General features: G+C 43.5%; 1 protein-coding gene across 4 annotated transcripts in view; it reads left to right on the forward strand.

Moving 5' to 3' along the window:
• Positions 1–528: 528 nt before the first annotated feature.
• Ddhd1 (DDHD domain containing 1) overlaps positions 529–22752 on the forward strand; it is an 82541-nt gene continuing 60317 nt past the window's right edge. For all 4 annotated transcript variants that reach the window (XM_038309886.1, XM_038309887.1, XM_038309888.1 and 1 more), the window contains exon 1: positions 529–1333. In XM_038309886.1, the coding sequence (XP_038165814.1) occupies positions 544–1333 (790 nt within the window). In that variant the 5' untranslated portion in view covers positions 529–543. The remainder of the gene's footprint in view (positions 1334–22752) is intronic.

The following is a 22752-nucleotide window of genomic DNA, read 5'->3' on the forward strand; positions in this document are numbered from 1 at the left end:
AGGTGACCGAGCAGATCCTGCAGAGGCTGAAAGCGGGCCTAAAGCCCAGAACGTGAGCGAGCAACTTCCAAGGCCCCTCCGGGGATACAGCTGAATCAGCCTCTGGGCTCATGACCCGAATGTGTAAAAAAAAAAAAAAGATGAGTGGGAGGAAGCCTCATTCCAGTTGGCATCCGGGGGAGTGGGAGCTAGGGGGAAAGCCACGGCGTCGGGAGCGAGGAGCGGCACCGAGGCCGAGACGGCGGTGACCCCATGCGACCCTCGCTTCAGGCAGACACACTGCCGAGCGCGCTAACCCGGCGGCTTCAGTCCTTCCGGGGAGGTGCGCGCGGCAGGGGCGGGGCCTCGCTTGGGCACCGCCCACGCAGGAGTGCGTAACAATGGGGCGGGCCTCGGAACGGCGCTGCGCCGGCCGGGGGCCCTGCGGGGAGGCGGAGTCGCCTCGGCCGCAGCTGCTGCCCAGCTCGGGGATTTGAAAGATTATAAAGTCCGGGCGGAGAGGGCGGCGGCGTCGGATGCGCGTGTGGCGGAAGCGCCGGCGGCATGAACTACCCGGGCCGCGGCCTCCCGCGGAGCCCCGAGCGTAACGGCCGCGGCGGCGGCGCCTGGGAGCTGGGCTCGGACGCGGCGGGCTCGTTCGGCGGCGGCGGCTGCTGCTTCGAGCACCAGCCAGGAGACGGGGTGCCGCTGGCGCTGCTGCACGCCGAGCCGCTGCACCTGGCGCCGGGCACCGACGACCTGAGCCACCTTGCCCTAGACTCGTGCCTCAGCGACGAGAACTACGACTTCAGCTCGGCCGAGTCGGGCTCGTCGCTGCGCTACTACAGCGAGGGCGAGAGCGCGGGCGGCGGCAGCTCGTCTTCGCCTCCTCCTCCGCTGGTCGCCCCGAACTCGGGGGGCGGCGGGGCGGCCGGAGGGGGCCCCGGGGACAGAAAGCGCGCCCGGCCCGGCAACGCCGCAGCCCGGCACCGCTACGAGGTAGTGACGGAGCTGGGCCCGGAGGAGGTTCGCTGGTTCTACAAGGAGGACAAGAAAACCTGGAAGCCTTTCATCGGCTACGACTCCCTGCGCATCGAGCTCGCCTTCCGGACCCTAGTGCAGACCACGGGCGCCCGTACGCGGGCGGAGGGCCGCGATGGAGACCCGGTGTGCGGCCCGGCCTCCAGCTCCGGGGAGGAAGACGACGAGGACCGCGCCTGCGGCTTCTGCCCTCGCGCAGCGGGGCCCGAGCCCGAGATGGAGGAGCTGGTGACCATCGAGCCGGTGTGCGTGCGCGGAGGCCTCTACGAGGTGGACGTCATTCAAGGAGAGTGCTACCCGGTGTACTGGAACCGTAAGTGGCTGGCTAGGGGCGGACCGGCTACTGCGCGCCCTGGACCGGGTTAGGGGCTCGGTTGACCCGCGTTGTCTGCCTCCCTCTGGTCGTGTGAAGATGCAGATTGTGCGGGGTGCGTCGGCAGGTGAAGGGTAAAAGAGCAGATGGCAGCGCCCAAGCTGCCAAGGGGGTGGGGGGTCAGGAGGAGAGGATCCCGCCGGGGATGGCGCCTCCTGGGTGAGCCCAGTGCTGCTGCCATCCTCTGGAGGGGATCCAGGAGCGGATCCCCAATCCGGTAGCTTTAGTTTCTTGACCCTACCAGTGTCCGCCTGGATATCTGATTCGGTCTCATGTCTCCTGAAGCGCTCGTGATTTAAACAGCATGTCCTGGAGTGAGTGGGAAGATTGAGAGTGTCTGCTTGAGAATCAACAGTTCAGAGACCCGGGAAGAAAAAACCCCTGGCGGGAAAGGAGAGCAAGGGTGTGTTATTCCCCTGGGTTTGTTGGCAGAAGAGGAAAGAACAGCAGGAAATGGCTTTGGGATGTGGGTCCATGCCTTCCGTGTGGAATGCTTGTGTATCTGTTAGGTCCTGTTTATATATTTTTATATCTGCTTCTTAACCTGGAAAAATTGCAAGACCCATTCCTCGGTTGTTTTCTTATCCGTTAAATGGGACTGTTGTAAAGGTCTGAACAGTGTTTAGACAACACGGGTAGGTTTAAAATCAGAGTAAGGAGAAAGGCAATCCTTTCATGCAGTGTATATTCATGTAATATATAATTAATAATATGATCACATATGATATATAATAATAGAGGTTGTTGTCCATCAATAATGTGTAACATAAAGTATTAACTGTACGTGATTCAGTGCCCTAATTCAAATGTCCTTCCTGATCTTTAGGCCCTCCATATATTTTACTTTATTCTGACATATTAATAATGTGTATTGATGGCTTAGCTTCCTTTCGATGTATTTACTGACTTCTGGGCAGAATCCACCACCTTTATCTTTGTATTCATAAAACCTAGCATGATAGGTATTCAGTGACTTATTGGTATTGAATGGCACTGGCGGTTTTGATAATGCCAAAGCATGCATACATTAAGTGCAAGTTACTAAGATGGCAAATTCAGCGCATGCCAAATCAGGTAAGATTAGCATAGCAGAATTTCTTGCTACTCTTGATGACAATAAAGGTATTTGGTACTAGACTCTGTTATGTCACCCCTTGATTATAAGCTCACTGAGGATAAGGAGCTCTTGCTTTCATTCATTCATTTACATATTTACTTAGTGAATCTGTGAGCACAGTGTTCTTGTGCACATTATTAGGAAAACTTATCTTTCAGAGGCTTCCCATCTCTTTTTAGTGATCCAGACATTCACCGTGGCTCTTCCCTGCAGATAGAAGCACAGAGCTTAGTGGATCAGAAAGGATGAGAATGCAGAGCATCCTCCAAAGGGGAACTGGAAACTAGAAGCCCCGTCTCACCCTTAACTTAGCCTGGATTCTGCTTACACGCTTCAGCGCCTTATTGTTCACGAAGCAATTGTGACAGCAAGTTGACGTTGACTTTCGCATTTGAGGAAGTAGCTAATGAACTTGACCAAGGTCACTCAGCTAGAAAGTGGTGCTGCAAGCCTCTCTCTAATCAGGAGGGAAACTGACTGGAAAGTCTCATCTGAGTCCAGAGGTTGACTTTAGTCAGGTGGAGGAAGCAGAGGAAGCGAGGGTGTTAGGGAAAGGGCTTCCTCCCATTCTGGGCCAGCTTGAGGCCCAAGGACACACAGGCGTGAAGCTGCACAGCAGGTGAAGAAGTAGGCTACACCTCTGGGGTTCAGACGTCCAGTATGGGTTTAGATTTGACCACCCCAGAGGCGTAAGGCGTGTGAGCGGCTGAGTGGCACTGAGTTTGGACTTTATCCTAAGCGTCACTAAAGGTGCTGTCTCAGGTAGGTGTGGGAGTGCTGGCTGGAGGAGAGGACACAGAGCTCTAAAGGTGCTGTCTCAGGTAGGTGTGGGAGTGCTGGCTGGAGGAGAGAACTCAGAGCTCATCGCATGTTACGTTATTAATCAGTTGGGTGGTGGTGACGACCGACAAAACCTGGAGGTCATGCGGACTTAGGCCTCTCCAGTTTTCCTTCCTAAAACAGTTAATATTTGGCCAATTATGGCTTATAAATTACTTGTTGTAATTAGTATAGAAAAACAACTCTTTAATTTTCATTTTAGTATTTTCTGATCATCTCTCCAGCATGCAGCCCTGTGGGTGTTCATCTTACAGTCTAGAGTGAAGCCACAAAAGCAGTCTTCCCATGTCCTGTTGTTTCCACAAAGTCCGTGTAACTTGACTGATGGTTTCCTGAGCTTCTGTGTGTTATAATCATTTTCACACCTTTGGAGAGTTCATCCCCAGTATGTTAGCCTCATCCTTTCTTCAAATAATGGAGCTTAACAATACTGTCCAGCTCTTGGCCTTTGCCGTTGTTTGTTCCCTTATTTACCCTCGGGAAACTGAATGGTGGTAATGAAAGGTTTTTAAAAGAAAAAATTAAACAAGGCCCTCTTTAGTATGGTAGTAATGTCTGTCTGTTGGCCATATACGTTTCTGTGGTCTATTTTAACCCACTTTTTCTTGGCATTAGAGAGAATGAGCTAGCTCTGTCCAACAAAAGAAAGGTTCTTCTGAACTTTATTCACAGACAATATTTGAACCGCTTGGGCATCTGTCAATCAAACAGGAAAGAACATTTGTCTTCTATAGATAGGACGTCTATATAGATGGGGGGGACTAGCTGTAGGACATTTATTTCAGTTTATCATGTCTTTAGATGTTTTTATAACTGCATGTGGACACTGTAGATAAAAGCTGGTCATCGCTGACTAAAGGCTAGGTGAACTCCCTTGTTCCCACAGTCACTTCTAAGTTACTTGTTTTGAGAATTATCTGACATGTTAGAATGGTGCTTGGGCACACAGGACTAGATAGTAACTGCTAACTAACTATACATGGATCTTAAGAAGCCATTCACCCAACCAGGATTAATAATGTGACCTCTGCAAAATTGTGTGCTCCAAGTATCTTGTTGGCTTTGTCCTCATCAGAGGTGACAAAATATTTGTAAAGAATATTGGCAAGAAAGTGACCAAAGAATTTAGTCACATGCAGGTGGGAAGACATCTGGAGCTGGGATGTTCCTTGAGCTTAAAATAGTATAACTGCTATTTCGTGACATTGATGTGTGTACAGTATAACTGGAGAGTGTATAATTTTTATTCACTGAGCAAATTGCTTAATTGGCCACATTTTTTTATGTGACTGTGTGGTTTCCAGAAACAGCTGCGAGCCACAGGTCCCTCACCCCTCTGGCTCTAGTCACGGTGCTAGAGTTCTCAGCCATTTACACTGTCAAGTACTTTAGAAATTAGTCTGCTATCTTCGGGAATATTAAAATGAAAGGGACATTAGATTCCTGACAAAATAGGATTTTAAAAATTGGAGACTCCCTCAAATATGTATTTATTAATTTAGCATAAACATAACCTATCCAAGTATAAATAGTAATCCTTTATGTGGCGCAGTAGGTATCATGAGAGAATGTGAGACTCCAAGGGGGTTCCAGGCACTTTTTCTTTTCAGTTTCTATTTCCAAAACAGGATTGGAAGGGGTTTAGAGACCACCTATAATAGTAATATTATTAATATTAATATGCCTATTTCTGAGAAAGTGCTGAAGAGTTTTCCCCAGTCACCTTTCACAAATAGTTCAGATTAGAAAGAAGCCATGGGCACACATTTATAGACCCATCCCAGGCTGAGTCTGTTTCCAGTGCTTTGTAAGTCAATGAAGCAAGGCAGGATGCGGTTGGACCTGGCACTCCCCATCACAGCGCATTCAAGACTTCTATTAGTCTTTGCTATTAATTTTTTTTAAAAAAATCTTGTTTTATCGTTTATTGGATTTACTGAGTTCACTGTGTTTCTGTATGGCTTGAATGTAATCGTGCATGGATACCAGTGCTTTATCTAAATGTTGAGGATGGATCTTCGTCCTCTGCCAAGCGCTTCTTCTTTCTAAATGCCCTGCTTTATTATAAAAGACTCTTTGTGCTCCTTCCTCTTCCAGAGTTGATTTCCTGGATCTTTTATTTCTCTGTCAATGCCTGTGTTTTGTGTTTGGCTGAGGTCCTTTATATCTGGAACCCTACAGCTGATCCCTTTTTGTAGAGAACAAGAAAAGACTGGATGTGTTGGCCAAGGCATCCTCTGAAAGTGATAGTTATTAAGGGGAGGGAGTGAAGACTTCGCAGGAATCCTGAGGTGGAGATTGCTGGCAGAAGAGGTTGGAAGTAGTGCTAAAAGCCTGGGGTGGGAAATCAGATCTAAGACCTTTATCTTTCCATGAGCAGGATAGAGTTTAAGCCTGTCATCAAGGAAAAGCAACAACACTGATAAAAGGTAGAGTCGGACAGTGCTGGCTTTTTTTGTCATGGTACATTCCTAAAAAGGCAGAAGAGGGGACAGAATGTAATTAGTATATGTAACCTACATTTCTACTTTGAAAAGTATTTTTATTAGATTTACTCATTTCATGTGTGAGTGAGTATTCTGCCTGCAGGTATGTCTCTGAATCATGCCCATAGAAATCAGAAGAGGGCATCAGATTCCCCCTAGAACTGAAGTTGCTGATGGGGTGACCCACTTCGTGGGTGCTGGCTATCAAACCCAGTCCTCTGGAAGAGCAACCAGCGCTCTTAACCCCTGAGCCATTGCTCTGGCCCCCACTTCTACTCTTTTAGTATTGCATCTTTAAAGGAAATTGTACACACAGAAAAAAAGTTAAATCACTGATAAATGAATGATCTCTTGGGATGAAAAACACGTATAGATGTTTCTAATATGGCAACATTAGGAGACAAGTGAAATTTAAGATAGGTAAAAGCTGGTATTGACTATATCAGAGAACTTTGGACAAACAGAAGAAACAATACAATGGCAGCAGCAGATTTCTCTTTTATGTACTACTTTCCATTTCTCTCAGATTGCCAAGAAGAATGAACTACATTATCCTAAAGTCTTAAGCTGCATTGAGATATCTTTATCATTGTTATTCTTCTATATTCAGATTAGCTGTTAAGTGACCAAAGGCCAACCTTTGGAAATTACATTTTACTGTTACTTCTTTATCCCAGAGATACCTGAGAATCCCAGAGAAATGTAAATTGCAGCAGAATTGCAGACATCACTTCTGAATACTTGTAAGCAAGCTCTTATTTGCTTGATGTCATTCTTCCTGCTGTGCAAGTAGAAATTTGAATTCCACTTCTCCCTTTGCTGTTTCATGGATCATTACTTCATATGTTGATACAGACTCGCCCCTGGCACGTTACACAGGACAGAGAACTAGATGAACTCTGCTAAAGCCTGAGGTTTCTGAGCTCTATCCATGGAATGTGCTGCTCAGTGACTTCCGTGCACTGACAGCAGAACTGAAACAGGTCTCAGTATCAGGATGGGAGTTGTTAGATGAGTCCCAGCATTGTGTCTTACCTATTAAAAGTGGCCAACTTTCACTTCACATTTATTGACAAAATCCATTATTCTTTCGGCTAGGCCCAGCGTCAACCTGGTTTTCCTTCATACTTCTTCAGTAAAACCTGTATGTGGAGTGTGTGTATGTGTGGTCTGTGTGTATGTGTGGTCTCTGTGTGTGTGTGTGTGTGTATGTGTGTGTGTGTGTATGTATGTGTGATAGGGCGGCCACCCATGTTATCTTCCTGAATTGCTCAATACCTATTTTTAGGCAGGAGTTTCTGTCTCACCACTTCCCAAATAACTGGCTCAGAGACTTAATATAAATTATAAATGCTCGACCAATAGCTCAGGCTTGTTACTAACTCTTACATTTTAAGTTAACCCATATTCCTTATTTACACTCTGCTGCATGGCAGTATGTCCATCTCCTGCTCCTTCTGCATCTGACTGGCAACTCTAGACTCTGCCCTCCTTCCTCCCAGCACTCTTCCTAGTCTCATTTTCCTGCCTAACATTCTTTTCAGCTATTGGCCAGTCAATCACAGTGACATAAATTCACACAGTTTAAAGGAATACTCCATAACACCTAATTTTTACCTAATAATTTTATTCTTTGAGAATTTCATATATTATATACACTGTATTTTGGTCATATTCATCTTCTCTACATTCCAACGCCTTCCAGATACCCTCAGCATGTCCTTTTCCCAACTTCAGATCCTATTAGTGCCTCCCCTAAGCACATGGGTGAAGGCCCTCCACTGGAGCATGGTCAACCTCCCAGTGGTCGCACTCCCAGAAGAGAGAGGACCCATTGTCCTAGCAGCCACACATTACTGTTCCTTACTTTTTGAGACAAGGTTTCTCACTTATACAGTACTTCCCGGCTAGACTAGCTAGGCAGTAAGACCCAGGGATCTCCCTGTCTCTTCCTCCCCAGTGCTGGGATTACAGGCATATACTACTATGTTCCACTTTGTATGTGGTTGCAGGGATCCGAACTCAAATCCTTGTGTTTGCACTCAGGCAGGCATTTTACCAACTAAGCTATCCTGCCCCCCAAAATGTACACTTTAATATCCAGTATAAGTTTGTTTATGATTTGGAAAACAAAGCCTTTGTTTGATTGATACAAGATTAACTAAAAAAAAAAAAAAACAGTAGCCCTCCTGTACACCGATGATGAATGGGCTGAGAAAGAAATCAGAGAAACATCACTTTTCACAATAGCCACAAATAGCATAAAATATCTCAGAGTAACTATAACCAAACAAAACTTGTATGACAACAACTTTAAGTCTTTGAAGAAAGAAATTGAAGAAGACACCAGAAAATGGAAAGATCTCCCATACTCTTGACTAGGTAGAATTAACATAGTAAATATGGCAGTCCTACCAAAAGCAATCTACAGATTCAATGTAATGCCCAGCAAAAGTCCAGCAAAATTCTTCACAGACCTCGAAAGAACAGTACTCAACTTCATATAGAAAGGCAAAAATCCAGGATAGCCAAAACAGTCCTGTACAATAAAAGAACTTCTGGAGGCATCTCAATCCCTTACTTCAAACTCTACTACAGAGCTACAGTACTGAAAATAGCCTGTTATTGGCATAAAAACAGACAGGAGGACCAGTAGAATCAAATCAATGACCCAGATATTAATCTACACACCTTTGAACACCTGATTTTTGACAAAGAAACAAAACATATCAAATGGGAAAAAGAAAATATATTCAACAAATGGTTCTAGCATAACTGGATATCAACATGTAGAAGAATGAAAATAAATCCATATCTATCACCATGCACAAAACTTAAGTCCAAATGGATAAAAGACCTCAACATAAAGCCAGTCAAACTAACCTCATAGAAGAGAAAGTGAGTACACTTGAGCACAGGAGACCACTTCCTAAATATAACCCCAGTAACACAGACACTGAGAGAAACAATTAATAAATGGGCCCTCCTGAAACTGAGAAGCTTCACTAAAGCAAAGGGCACGGTCAACAAGACAAACCAACAGCCTACAGAATGGGAAAAGATCTTCACCAATCCCACATCAGACAGAGGTCTGATCTCCAAATTATACAAAGAACTCAAGAAATTGGTCAGCAAAAGAACACATAATCCAATAAAAAAAATGGGGTACAGGCCTAAACAGAGAACTCTCAACAGGGGAGTCTCAAATGGCTGAAATACACTTAAGGAAATGTTCAATATCCTTAGTCATCAGAGAAATGCAAATCAAAACAACTCTGAGATTCCATCTTACACCTGTAAGAATGGACAAGATCAAAAACACTGATAAGTTATGCTGGAGAGGTTGTGGGGGAAAGGGAACACTCCTGCATTGCTGGTGGGAATGCAAGCTGGTACAACCCCTTTGGATGTCAGTGTGGCGATTTCTCAGAAAATTAGGAAACAACCTTCCTCAAGACCTAGTAATACCACTTTTGGGTATATATCCAAAGATGCTTAATCGTGCCACAAGGACATGTGCTCAACTATGTTCATAGCATTATTGTTTGTCATAGCCAGAACCTGGAAACAGCCTAAATGCCCCTTGAGTGAAGAATAGCTAAGGAAAATGTGGTACATTTACACAACAGAGTACTACACATCAGAAAAAAAATGACATCTTGAAATTTGCAGGCAGATGGATGGAGCTAGAAAACATCATTTTGAGTGAGGTAACCCAGATACAGAAAGACAATTATCACATGTACTCACTTATAAGTGGTTTTTAAACATAAAGCAAAGAAAGCCAGCCTACAAACCACAATCCCAGAGAACTTAGACAACAATGAGGACACTAAGAGCGACATACATAGATCTGATCTACATGGGAAGTAGAAAAAGACAAGATCTCCTGAGTAAATTGGGAGCATGAGGACCTTGGAAGAGGGTTGAAGGGGAGGGGAGAGGCAGGGAGGCGAGCAGAGAAAAATGTATAGCTCAATAAAAATCACTAAAAAAATCACAGAGCAGATCTTTGGTGTCAGATTTCTTTAGTTAAATCCTGATTTACTGTAGTTACATGACTGAACAAGTTATGGCCTGTGGCCTAGTTTCTTCTGTGTAAATGGAGGTCATTCCTGATTTACATTCAGATTTCAACTGAAATTTATGTAGAGTTCTTACATGGCCAAGTGTTAATTGCTATAGCTAAGCCAGACTAGTGTAACTGTTTTGACTTGGAAGCCTTGACTCCTGAAAGTTAAACTGATGCGTTAGGCCTGTTTTCTTTGTGAGAAAGAGGTGTGGAAAGCTGTTGCTCTACAAAGCCACTTTGGCTTAAACTGGGCTACATTCACCAGTATTTGGACACATACTATAAATATATTTTCCACGCACCCGTCGTAAACTTCTTTCATCACCAGAAAGTTCAAGGAATCCCACTGAAGTATCAGATATCAAGCGCTTTTCCATAACCAGGGACGTTAGTACGTAGTGCGCATGTTGGGTTCTGGCTCCAGAACGGCATCTTGTGTTAGACTAGTAGTTTGCAGTTGTTATTAGCATTGTTCATCAGTCATATCTGTCCTCCTGGTCCTCCTCCCACTGCTGGCTTTCAGCAGTTTGATTATATTGTACTTAGATGTGGCTTTCTTCATATTTCATTTGCATAGGATTTGTTGAGATTCTGGTGACTGGGTTTGTAGTGTTAATCTAATTAGTAAAACATTTGGGGATTTTCCCCCAGATTCATTTGATTGTAATTATTCTCATTTACAGCTTGGCTTGGAGTCTAGTGTATTCTGTGTGTCACCAAACTCTGCATTCTGATTTACCTCACAAGGTCTGTGACTTCTTTCGGTGCTTTTCCATGTGTTTCATTCTAGATGTTTCTGTGGTTACTTTCTATTGTCGGGTGCCTATTTTGAGTATGAAGAATTTCACTGGTCTTCTGTAATCTCTAATCAGCTATTGATTTCATTTTAGATGTTTTTCATGTATGATATTTTTCACTTCTACAGGTTGTCTAGACATTTTCTGTACCTTGTTTCCTCCTTCATTGTGTTCATATTTTCTTCTACCTTCTTTTATCAAGGATATCTAATGGATGTTTTAACATCTTTTTCTTCTAACCTTACCATCTTGTGTGGGGTATGGGGAGCTGTCTGCTGGCTATCTTCTCCCTGGCTGGGTTGTATTTGAGCTTAGAGTACCCACTATATTAGGGCTCTGTAGGACTCTAGGATTCTGTTGGACTCTGTAGATTCTGTAGAGTCCTACGACTCTGTAGGACTCTATAGGACCTCTCAGCTTTGCTACCACACACAGATAAGTTACTGCACAGTGAGGTTGACCTGCTAGGGCTTTCCTTCAACCTTTTCTAGGTCAGAGCAGTTTGTAATATAAGAATAATTTGTCCCCATTACTGAGACAATGCCTGTGAGTACATTTGTCAAGATCCCTTGGATTTGGGGCTGGAGAGGTGGCTCAGTAGTTAAGAACACTTCGCACACAGTCTCAGCTCCTTAAGTCTCTGATCCCAGCTCCAGTGCCTACTCTTTGTTTCTCTCCTGCCAGCACTGCACTCCAGCTACAACAGGCTCTTACTGATCCCAGAGTATCAGGTCTAACCCCAGGAGCTTTGCACTTAGATTCCTTTTGACCCATTGTTCCTGGGCCATCTTGTCTTATGAAAACGTTTCCCATGCTCAAGATGTCTGTGGTGATCACACTCAGACCTAGATGTTAGCTGTAAAGCTCGCTTTCACAAGCATCAAAGCAGAGCTGGAGAGGTGGCTCAGTTAAGAGCACCAGCTGCTTTTCCAGAAGACCTGGATTCAATTTCTAACACCCACACAGCAGCTCACACCCACCTATACCTCCAGTTCCAAGGGATCTGATCCCCTTTCTCACCTCAGTACTGAAGACTCAAGTGTAGGTGTAGGCAAAACACCCATACACTAAAATTAAAAAATAAAACCTTTTTAAACTTGTAGGTCTTTATATCCTGGCGTTTTGGAACATAAGCCACTCACACCCCGGTATGAGCTATGAGAATTGTCACACCTATGCATTTTCTAGGGCTCTTTTCTCCCACATGTACATAAATCAGTATTCTTTCCTGAGGCCTCTTGAGATCTCTAGCACTGCTTTTCTCTGTAGCCCTCCCTCTGCACCCTGAGATTTCACCCTACAGATTTTACTACAACTCAGCAAAGTTGCTGGGGCTTTTGGGATTGACTTCCCCACATCACAACCTAGAAACTCCCCCAGAACCAGCAGTGGACAGTGGTAGAACTTGGCCCATGGGTTGCTGTCCTTTTCTATCTGTCCATTATTGCTGGCTGCAGAGGTCTTGCTTTCAGATTAACAAACTGTTTGTCCTTTCTGTTTATTTGAGACAAGGTTTCTTTTGTGTAGGCCTGGCTTTCCTGGCATATCTCTGTAGACAAGGCTGGGCTTAAACTCAGAGATCAACCTGCCTCTGCCTTCCAAGTGCTGGGATTAAAAGTGTGCTCCACCATGCCCAGCTTTCTGTTTAAACTTTTGTTACATTTAATTCTCATTTTGTGTTTGTGCACAAATGATATGTTTGTGAAGGGGTGTGCATATGGAGGCCAAAGGACAATCTGAGGAAGCCAGTTCTCGCTTCTACCATGTGGGTCCCAGGGTTTGAACTCCGGTCCTGAGAAATGGTGGCAGATGCCTTTACCTATTAACCATCTTACAGGCATCTGCTCTTTCCACTTTTTAAATTCTTCTTTCTATTTTTCTACATTTATGTGATAGGACGGAGTTCTCTTAAATGCTTAGTCTTTCTGCAGGGGTGAGTATTAGATTGAGTAGCAGTACTTCTTTAAGTGGGGGACAGATCGAGTATCTGCCACATTAAGATGTCTCTGTAGCCATTTTAGGGGCCATAGAGTATAAATGCTAACTAACTTTTTATATCAAAACTGTATGTGATAAAATACCTGTGGGCTAATTGAATCCGTTGCTGCATTTAATGCCCTGCGCCCTCCAGTGGACTAAGTGCTCACAGCACTCTAGGAACTCATACACTGGGATCCTATTGGTACATGGCGGTGGGGGGGGGGTGAGGAGATAAAGTCGTGAGGTTAAAAAGTCCTTCTCAATGAGGTCTGTGCTTTTATAAAAAGAGCCTGAGAGAGCTTCCTGCTCCATCTGCTGTATGTGAGTGCAGCAAGCTGTATCTGTGAAGCAGAAAGTGGGACCTCACCAGACTCCGAGTCTGCCAATGTCTTCACCTTCAGCTTCCCAGTCTCCAGAACTGAAGGCTATTGGGGAGTGTAAGCTGCCCAGTTGATGGTATTCTGCTACACCACTATAAGCTATAAGGTATTCCATTGCAGCAGTCTAGATTGATGGAGGAGTGTCTATGTGTTAATTTCATTGGTTAATAAAGAAACTGCCTCGGCCCTTTAATAGGACAGAAAATTAGGTAGGCGGAGTAAACAGAACAGAATGCTGGGTAGAAGGCAGTGAGGCAGACGCTTCAGGCAGTCGCCATAGTCAGTCACCATATGCAGTCACCATGCCTCCCCTCTCCGAGATGGACACAGGTTAAGATCTCTCCTGGTAAGCGACCACCTCGTGGTGCTACACAGATTACTAAATATGGGTTAAAGTAAGATATGAGAATTAGCCAATAAGAGGCTGAAACTAATGGGCCAGGCAGTGTTTAAGTGAATACAGTTTCCGTGTAATTATTTTGGGTGTAAAGCTAGCCAGGTGGTGGGACGCAACCTGCCATTCCATCTACAGAGTGGCGCCCAGCGTGGGACTAAATCCACTTAAAAACCTGAGAGGGTTTTAAAAAAAGGGAGAGAGAGTTTAACAAAGATTTTTGCTGTTTGTTGCTGGCATGCCCCAGAGAAATTTCCCTGACTCAACAGCCATAGCAGGAAAAAACCTGGCAGTTTTAAAACGCAGCTTCCTGCACTGTGCCGCCAGAGCTAACTCTGGCTATAAAGCATTTCAATGGCTTTTATGGGACTGGATGTTTGTGTTCCTGCTTGTGATCGAAGGAGAATGCGCTGAGACCAGGCCAAAGGCTCAACACTCCCCGCCTTCATCTGGGCAGACGACAGAATCAGGCTTAGGCAGACAAAAGATCATGGCGGATTCCTGCCGCCATACAGAGAGATATTTTCAGACTGCACAATGCTCTGCGTATCAGATTTGGCTGTAACTTGGATAAAAAGAGTTTCTGTGCCGCACGCTCAGTCTCAGAGTTAAAGTGCTGAATGTGGCTCCTACCTGGCAGCCCCAGAGCTAGCCGAAAAATGGTACATCCTCCATTTTGAAATTAGAGAGAGGTGGAGCCAACATCCAGAACAGTTCACCGCTCTGCAGCCCAGAGTTGCAACTGATTCAGTCACAAGCGGCTCTGCCATGTTGGACTGGGTGTGGCAAACTCACAGTACCTGTTTTTGACCTAGGAATGTCACAGCTTAGATTCTTAAATGCTTAATGATTTAAAACTGCAAAACAAAAGTGCTCCTGGGTAGTAAAAAATTACAGATTCACAATAGGAGAGATTCAGACATAAAAGACCTTTAAATGGATCATGGTGTTGGAGGAGTATACGTAGGCTTGGGAGAAAAAGAAAAAAATATAAAAATAAAGTAATGCTTAAAAAGGGGGTTAAGTCTTTAAAGAGACAGACTACAGATAGTTATAGATTAAAAAATAAAGGAAAATAAGCCACATAAAAATAAAAAATTGACAGAGAGTCTGGATTATGTATTTTATTATGTTTTCTTTAAAATTTTTGACTATAAAGGAACTAAATACAGAGAGACATTTCATTATATGGGCTGCCAGACTAGACCAGAATGGACATCTTAATGGTATGACTTCAGAATTTGGATCTAAGAACATGATGCTTTAGAAAAGAGGGTCTTCTTTTGTTTTCACAAAGGATGACACCCTGTGGGTTGCTTCTATCCCAATATGGTATGATAGAACACGCCCTCCTGAAAGGTTGTTATAAACATCTTCAAAAAATTACTTTACTCAACTGCCGACTAAGATGAACCTGACACACAGGTTACACCATAAAAGATCTGATTAACAGCGCCCCCATTCAGCAAAAAGCAGTTTAGAGAGATAACTACGTCCATATTCCCAAATATTGTTTATAAATGTTCTTTTACATTTTGCATTGGTATAGATTTTAAGGTCAATTTTGTTATATGTATACATATTTCTGATCTTGATTAAGGTATTGTGATTGAGTAGCTCATTTAAAACTGTATAATTAAAAATATAGGTTGTTAATGGATAATCATTGATAATAGTCAAGCTTGTAGTCAAGTTAGTTAGATTTTCTAGATATATAGAGATATATTTCAATTAGATAGGCATTCTTCATATCTTTCAAAGACTACAGAATATGGCATTTTAATGTTTTAATAACTTAGGGTTTTTCATGACAGTGAGACATGTCTGCTCCTGGCAGCACTAATCTACTTCAAGAGGAAGATGGGCATCGAAGAGGCTCCTTATGGAGTTTGATAGCCATTTGGGCAAGAAACTGCTCTTGCCTGGACTGTTGCATAAACTGGACACAGAGAACCCTCAGAGAGAGGACTGCTGAGCTTGCCTAAAGGTGAGATGATCCTTTGAGGTTCCTGACTCATGAAAGAGTCTGCAAGACATTCTACAGGACACAGCAGAAAGGGACTGAACTGTCTTTGGAATTTCCTGCTTCATGGAAATGTCTGCTGGAAACTATGGGCCTGTAGGCCAAAGATGGATGCCCCAAACAGTAGAGAGGAACTTTGGGTGACTGTCCAGGCAGCAAGTTGTCTCTGTCATTTCTAGAGTTTGAAAGTTGCATATTTCTTGTTTACTTAGGTAGTATTATATCCTTCTGGAGTCTTTGATGGAGTTGAAGAATAAATAGATAGTTATAGTTTTCCTTAGTTATGATAAAAGATAGAATAGATCTAAATATTGTAACTGTAATTCTTGCTTGATAACTGTTTTGTTATATGTAATTTTGCTATGTTAAAGTTAAAGCCTTTCTTTTTGTTTAAACAGAAAAAAGGGGAAATGATGGAGGAGTGTCTATGTGTTAATTTCATTGGTTAATAAAGAAACTGCCTTGGCCCTTTAATAGGACAGAAATTAGGTAGGCGGAGTAAACAGAACAGAATGCTGGGTAGAAGGCAGTGAGGCAGACGCTTCAGGCAGTCGCCATAGTCAGTCACCCATATGCAGTCACCATGCCTCCCCTCTCCGAGATGGACGCAGGTTAAGATCTCTCCTGGTAAGCGACCACCTCGTGGTGCTACACAGATTACTAAATATGGGTTAAAGTAAGATATGAGAATTAGCCAATAAGAGGCTGAAACTAATGGGCCAGGCAGTGGTTTAAGTGAATACAGTTTCCATGTAATTATTTTGGGTGTAAAGCTAGCCGGGTGGCGGGACGCAACCCGCCATTCCATCTACACTAGATGACTGAGACAGTTCTATTACCTCCCCCACTTTCCTTTGTCTGTTTCTTACAAGTCCATTATAACAAAGGCAGAAAGGACCCACCTTTTATTGGTATCACCAAGAAATAAGCTAGAATATTAGATTAACTCACCAGTCCCAGTGTGCCTACACTATCTCATCTTCAAGTCTTAGCCGACTTTGGTTCCTGGGCTGCCTTCCACACTTGTCCTGGCAGGAGGTATTCATTTTGGAATTTTGAAGTGATAGAAAAATGGGGTTTTAATTATGCCAGATGGCTGAAGACTCCAGGAAGATATGGTCTGACCTCAACTACTCCTTATGGCTTAGAAACTTCAGAAGATACCTTATGAGTCAAAACAATGTAGTAATGTAGAGAGGGTCTGGAGTGAAGCAAAGTGACATTCTGATACCTGGCCACTCTGTTGTTGCAAGACAGCATCTGTCTTTAGTGTCCTGCTTTCTGAGCACTGTGAGCTTTCTGCAGCGTACATCCCAGCACCCTGGATCTGAGCTATAAGAACCCCCTTTCTTTCTTTCCCTCTTCTGCTCCTTCTGTTGTAAAAAGACTAGCTTCTCTTGGTTCCTCTTCAGCTCACAGCTCAAGTTAAGATCCGTTTGCACCTCAGTTAGTTTAGCAGTGGCATTTGTTGCCTCCTCCTAAGTGTGGTGCCTCCTTCGCACTGGGGGCTTTTCTTTCTGTGGTTTCTAAAAGCCTGAATTACTGCAGTTCAGCACTTACTATCTGTTGTCCCCGATAAAAGGAGGGACTCATTACCCCTCTCTGACAAATAACTCCAGAGAGAAATAGGTGCTTGGCTTGAGTCTTAAAGGTCCTCGTGACAGGAATGACTTTTAAAACTTGGAGTCCTGGGGATGGTGGTGCTTTCAGAAGGGTGGAAGACAACTGGATAGAGACTAGATCGGGGAGCTTTTCTCATGCTGAATTTTATCTTGTGAAAATAAAATGTTTGGCAGGTGTAAAATGGAGAAGCTGAAATTTGCATTTTAGATTGCCACTTTGGCAGGGGTGTGAAAGCAAAGCATAGATTGAGGAAGGAGCTCAGAATGAGGGGAGTCCCTTGGGTGTTAGCACTGAGACAGTACTGGGAATGTTGGGGCAGGGCTGTAGGGCGGTAGAATGCGCAGCGGTGCGTTCATCACATGTGGGAGGGCGTGTGGACCAGCCTAGGCTCTCTGGGTGTTTTCACTTGATGAGACTTGAATACGAAATGTTCCAACCCAGCCCCAGCCTGTGGTGGCTGAGAGGAGTTGAGAATGCATGGGTCTAGAGTTCAGTACTAGAGCATGCTGGAATTCGGGGTGCCAGGATCTGTAAACCAGTGGCCTCTGAAACGGGGTATGTTAACACTGCTTTGGGGGGGGGGGGTCTTACAATGGAGATAATTAGATTTTATTTAATTTCTATTTCATCCTTCTAATTTTATACCCTATAATTAATAAAACATTTTATAACACTAGTATACATGTATATTTGTAAATATATATGTACGAAAGCATATTAAAAATATTTTTTTAATCTTTGATGAGTAACCAAATGTGGAAATTTCTGGTTTAAACTGGTTGTGAGCCAGTGCTTACTTCTGAGCATTTTCTCTCATGCCCTATAACCCGAGCTCTTCTTTAAAGACATATACTGCTGGATGCTATCTCCAGAGATTGTTGTTTAGTAAGGGTTCTGAAAATCCTGTCTTTTAGTTCCAACTCAAGTGACTTCTGATATTTTGGACAGATTTGGAAACCACTGCTTAAAATTACAAAAAACAGCCAGGTGGTAGTGGTACACGCCTTTAATCCCAGCACTTGGGAGACAGAGACAAGTAGATCTCTGTGAGTTATGGTCTACAGAAGTAGTTCCGGGACAGGCTCCAAAGCTACAGAGAATCCCTGTCATGAAAAAAAAAATTACAGAAAACAGGTTGAATAGAAAGAGAACACATGTTCAAATGATACTTTACTCATTCTAAAAAGTCCAGCTATGGTAATGCATACTCTTCTTATTTTAGTCAGCATTGTATCTGCATATACAATAACTGTGTTGTAAGTAGAATGCATGTTGTTAGTATAGAATTGATATTCTTCGCTACTTTAAAATTGTCACTGAAAGCTCAGGTGACTCTTTGAATGTTTTTATTCTATATTTCCTTCTATATCTATGTACATTATAGCAAACTTATTTTTTTATGTTATCTAAGTGCTTGGATATAGAATTTTCCTTAAGCATGTAAAATTCTGCATACATAAATCTACCAAAAACAGTGAACTCGGGAAAGCATAGTATATAGTGAGTTATGATATAAAGTCTGTTCTCCAGATTCAAGGGGAAGAGATGCTAAGAACATCTAATGCCTGCCATCTACTAGTTAAAAACGCAAGGAACTATGAGTGCAGTATGAATATAAATGCCTGATAAGATTGGTATAGTAGAAACTTTCGGAGAGTATTATGGGTTGAATTGTGTCCCCCTATGACCCCACCATCCAGTCTTCAGGATGTATTGGTGAGACTGATGAAGTGAGAATCGAGCTGATAGGGCAAACTCAATCTGCCCCAGGCAGTTGTAACTGGCGCATACAAGGAAAGACTAGACAATGAGACAGTGAGCACCCAAGAGCCAAGCAGAAAGGCCGGTGAATGCGTGAGGCTTTGTGAGATCTCAAGATGCTAACCACCTTATTTGGGGCACCTGACTCCAGGTACAACAAAACACACTTCCAGTGCTGCGTGTCTCTAGACTGTTGTATTGGTTAAGGCAGCTCTAACAAGCTGGGTGATAGTGAGGTGGGCGTGCGAGAGAGGAATGTGTGTGCAGCACATCTGCGTCACGGCTCGTGGAAATCAGAGGACTGCTTTCAGGGCTCAGTTCTCTTCTGTGGGTTCTGAGACTCAAACTCAGGCTGTCAGGCTTCACGGCAAGTGTTTTACACCCTCCCACCAGCCCCATCTTCTGCTATATTTTTAATTGACTTTAACTTTCTCTTTATCGAGTGTACTCTTAAAAACGCAAACAGAATGGTCAGGTGAATTCAAAGTACCTTCCTCCTGATTCTAAGTTATTTTTTTACTTGTTTTTTAATACACCAGGGGGTTACCTCCCAATTTTTACCTCCAATACTTGGTTGTATTGCACAAGTCCGGCACCTCTAATGACAGGTGTGAAGAGCCTGCGGTGTCCTGTGATAAGAAGGAATGTGTATTTCTACATACTGTGCTGATATAAATGGTAGGTGCTGTGAAAATGGTCCCACCTACTTGACAAGTAAAGTTAAAACCCGGGGCTGTTGGATTTGGGTTAGTAGGTTGGCGGCTAAACATGGCAGTAGACGAGCAGGTGCATTGTGCTGGCGTCGTGGGTATTGAATACATGTGAAGAGCAGAATTGCCTTAGCAGATGGAGTCACCTGAGCAAAGAACTCTTCCAGGAACCTCAGTGGAGCAATGAATTTCACAATTTCATTCAAGACAAAATGACCAGTGTAGCTTCTAAAGCTTGTCTCAGAGTGATACGTGCTGGCATAGACGGTGACTAGCACATCAGTTCTGCCTCCCTGCAACACTGGTGTGGACCACAGCTGGCTTCTTTTCATAATAAATGAAAGTGTTAGCTAGAAAATGTAAAATTATATGAGGTGTATTCTATTTACTGAGGAAGTTAAATACTTGAGAAAATTTCACAAACTTGATGATTAGACAGTTGTCTTTTATGACATCGTAATTAGCCAGAATACTACATTTCAATAACCCAATTTCAATAACCAATACATTGTTGTATTTACCGATTTTAATGGAAGATGCCAGCCAATGTTATTATATCTGAATAACTAAATTTTATATTTCTGCAAAATGAATTTGGATTAAGTGCATGGTACATGGCAGCTATCAACGTAAACAGATTCTTTGTTGGCTGAGCTTAAGTCATTGTTTTAGTAAGAAGTTGAGTCACCTTGTACCAGCCACCTCTCTTGTCTTACTGATGCTGAACAGCTTGCAGTGACCCCACACCAAAAGTCAGACTCTGCACTGCTCAGGTCCCTAAAGAATCACAGCGTTGTAGAGCCCGGTTGCCTATGCTCTGGCCACCAGGGAGAATTGTCACCATTGCCTACCCAGCCCTGCATATTGTTAGGAAGGAAAATAAAAATATTCATGGGAAACAATTTCTTCTGTAATGGAAAAATATGTATCTGGAGGCCAAATTGTGACAGGATTCCTTTTCTCCTTGTGGCTTTTAGAGTGTGTGTGTGTGTGTGTGTCAGTCATCACACGTGTATGGAAGTTAGAGGACAGCCTGCTGGGGATCGAATTTAGGTCCTCAGACTTAACACCTTTACCCACTGAGCCACCTTGCCAGCCCAAATGCATTTTTCTTTAATAAAACATTATAAAAGCTGTTTTGTGGAAATGGTATGCTAATTAATATGCATGTAATGGCTGAAGGAGGCATCTGTGGAAAGGGTCTGGCCATCCTCTAAAGCAACGAATCTGTCAAAGTTATAGTCTGAGTTCCTTAGTGTACATTTACAATAAGCTTTCAAATAAAAGACTGCTCTCATCAGTTTTATGCCTTGATTTTTTGTCCTCTGGATCTTTTATATTTCCTTCCTCTCACTTCTAATCCTTGCTGCTTTCTTCTTCCCTTGGGTAACAAATAACCCACCACTCCTGTTTCCCTGTGTAGTCAGTGACTTCTTCCCTCTCTATATGGTCAGATTTGCCCTGGAAATTTCTATAGAAGTGAATCATACCCTGGCGTGGTGCAGCAATCAGGAGATGGAAGTAGGCCGATTTTCTTAAGTTAAGGCCATCCAGAGCTACACAGTGAGACCCTGTCTACAGACTTTCTTGGCATGCATTGGGCCTAAGAAAGCTATAAAGCATGGTGCTAATCAGGTAGACCTTCTCTGCCTGCCTCACACATATACAGTGTGGCAGGGATATAAACTGCCCTCAGAAATACTCCTGGAGAAAGTTGTTTTCCGCGACTTGTGGTTAATGTAGCTGTTGTTTGTGTTGTGTGGTGTGTGTGTGTGTGTGTGTGAGAGAGAGGAGAGAGAGAGAGAGAGAGAGAGAGGAGAGGAGGAAGAGGGAGAGGGAGAGAGGCGAGAGAGATTTATTAGGAGAGGGTCTTCAGTCCTTGGCCGCTACTGCCTTCCTCATGGTTACCAGCGACGTTGGTTGCTCAGCTCCTCCTGCTTCCTCTTGGTTGTGGATGTACATATCCACACTCTTGATGAACTTAGCACACGCTTGTCCTTGGATGCCTTGAGCAGCTCCTTGACCCTGCTCTTAGGGTGCAAGCTGCACACCTTCCCATCATGTCCCTCAGGAACTTGGTCTGTTTGGGGAGGTTTACATGGTGCTGGCTGAGTGCCTTCACTTGCTGACATTCTTTGTCACTTTGTGGCCCTAGTTGAGGCCCACAGCCATGGGACAGCACAGGACCATGGCTGCTATTCTCCAGTAGTATGCTACAAGAGGTTAATGTAGCTTTTTATACATAATTATTTCTTCAAACACATTTTTAAAATTATTCTTTCACGAGTGGGAAAATTCGTCAGTAAGATTCAGTTATTGCCTTGCCCTATCTCAGGACATAGGTTGAAAACAAACAGCTAGAGATATCATTTGTAGTAAGTTTGCAAAACTCAGTTTGGGAGAACAGTTTGGTGTTAGTGTGGAGCAAAGTCTGGATTGGATCACTAAAGCAAGAAAATGGAAAGATGTGTGTTGTGTGCCCCTAAAATAAGTGGCTTGCTAGAAAGTAGAAGAACTTTCATTGTGAATGAAAGTTCAAGTTCATTCACAATGTGTGATGCAGTCTCTCCTGAGCTGCAGAAGACAGTAGTAACTCAAGTAACTAGAGATAAGATTTAGCAACTCCTTAAATGAAAAGGCCATGTATTGTAGATTTTAAATTTTATTGTAAGTATATTATTGTTGTGCCTGTGTGTATGTTATGCACCATTTGTGGTCTTCAGAGGTCAGAAGAAGGCATCAGATACACTAGAACTGTAGTTACAGTATAGCTATGATCTGCTATGTGGGGTGCTGGGAACCAAACCTGGGTCCTCTGTAAGAGCAGTAGATGGATCTTATCCACTTAGCCATCTTGCTAGCCCCAGTCATTTAATTTTATTTTTAATTATTAAATTTGTTGATAATTTCTTGCAAAAAAATTATTCTCTCGCACATATTAGATCCCTCCACTCTCCCTCAGACCCACTGCTCCTCCATTTCCCTTCAGAAAAGATCAGGCCTCCAAGGTTATCAACCGAGCATGGCATCACAAGTTACCATAGACTAGTCACAAACCCCTCATGTCAGCGCTGGGTGAGGCGCCCAGTGGAAGGAAAAAAGATGAAGAGTCAGAGACAATCCCTCACTCTCGTGTTGGGAGTCGCACAAAACCCCCAAGCTGAATAGCCATAGCA

This window comes from Arvicola amphibius, chromosome 13 (genome assembly GCF_903992535.2).
Source record: "Arvicola amphibius chromosome 13, mArvAmp1.2, whole genome shotgun sequence".
NCBI lineage: Eukaryota > Metazoa > Chordata > Mammalia > Rodentia > Cricetidae > Arvicola > Arvicola amphibius.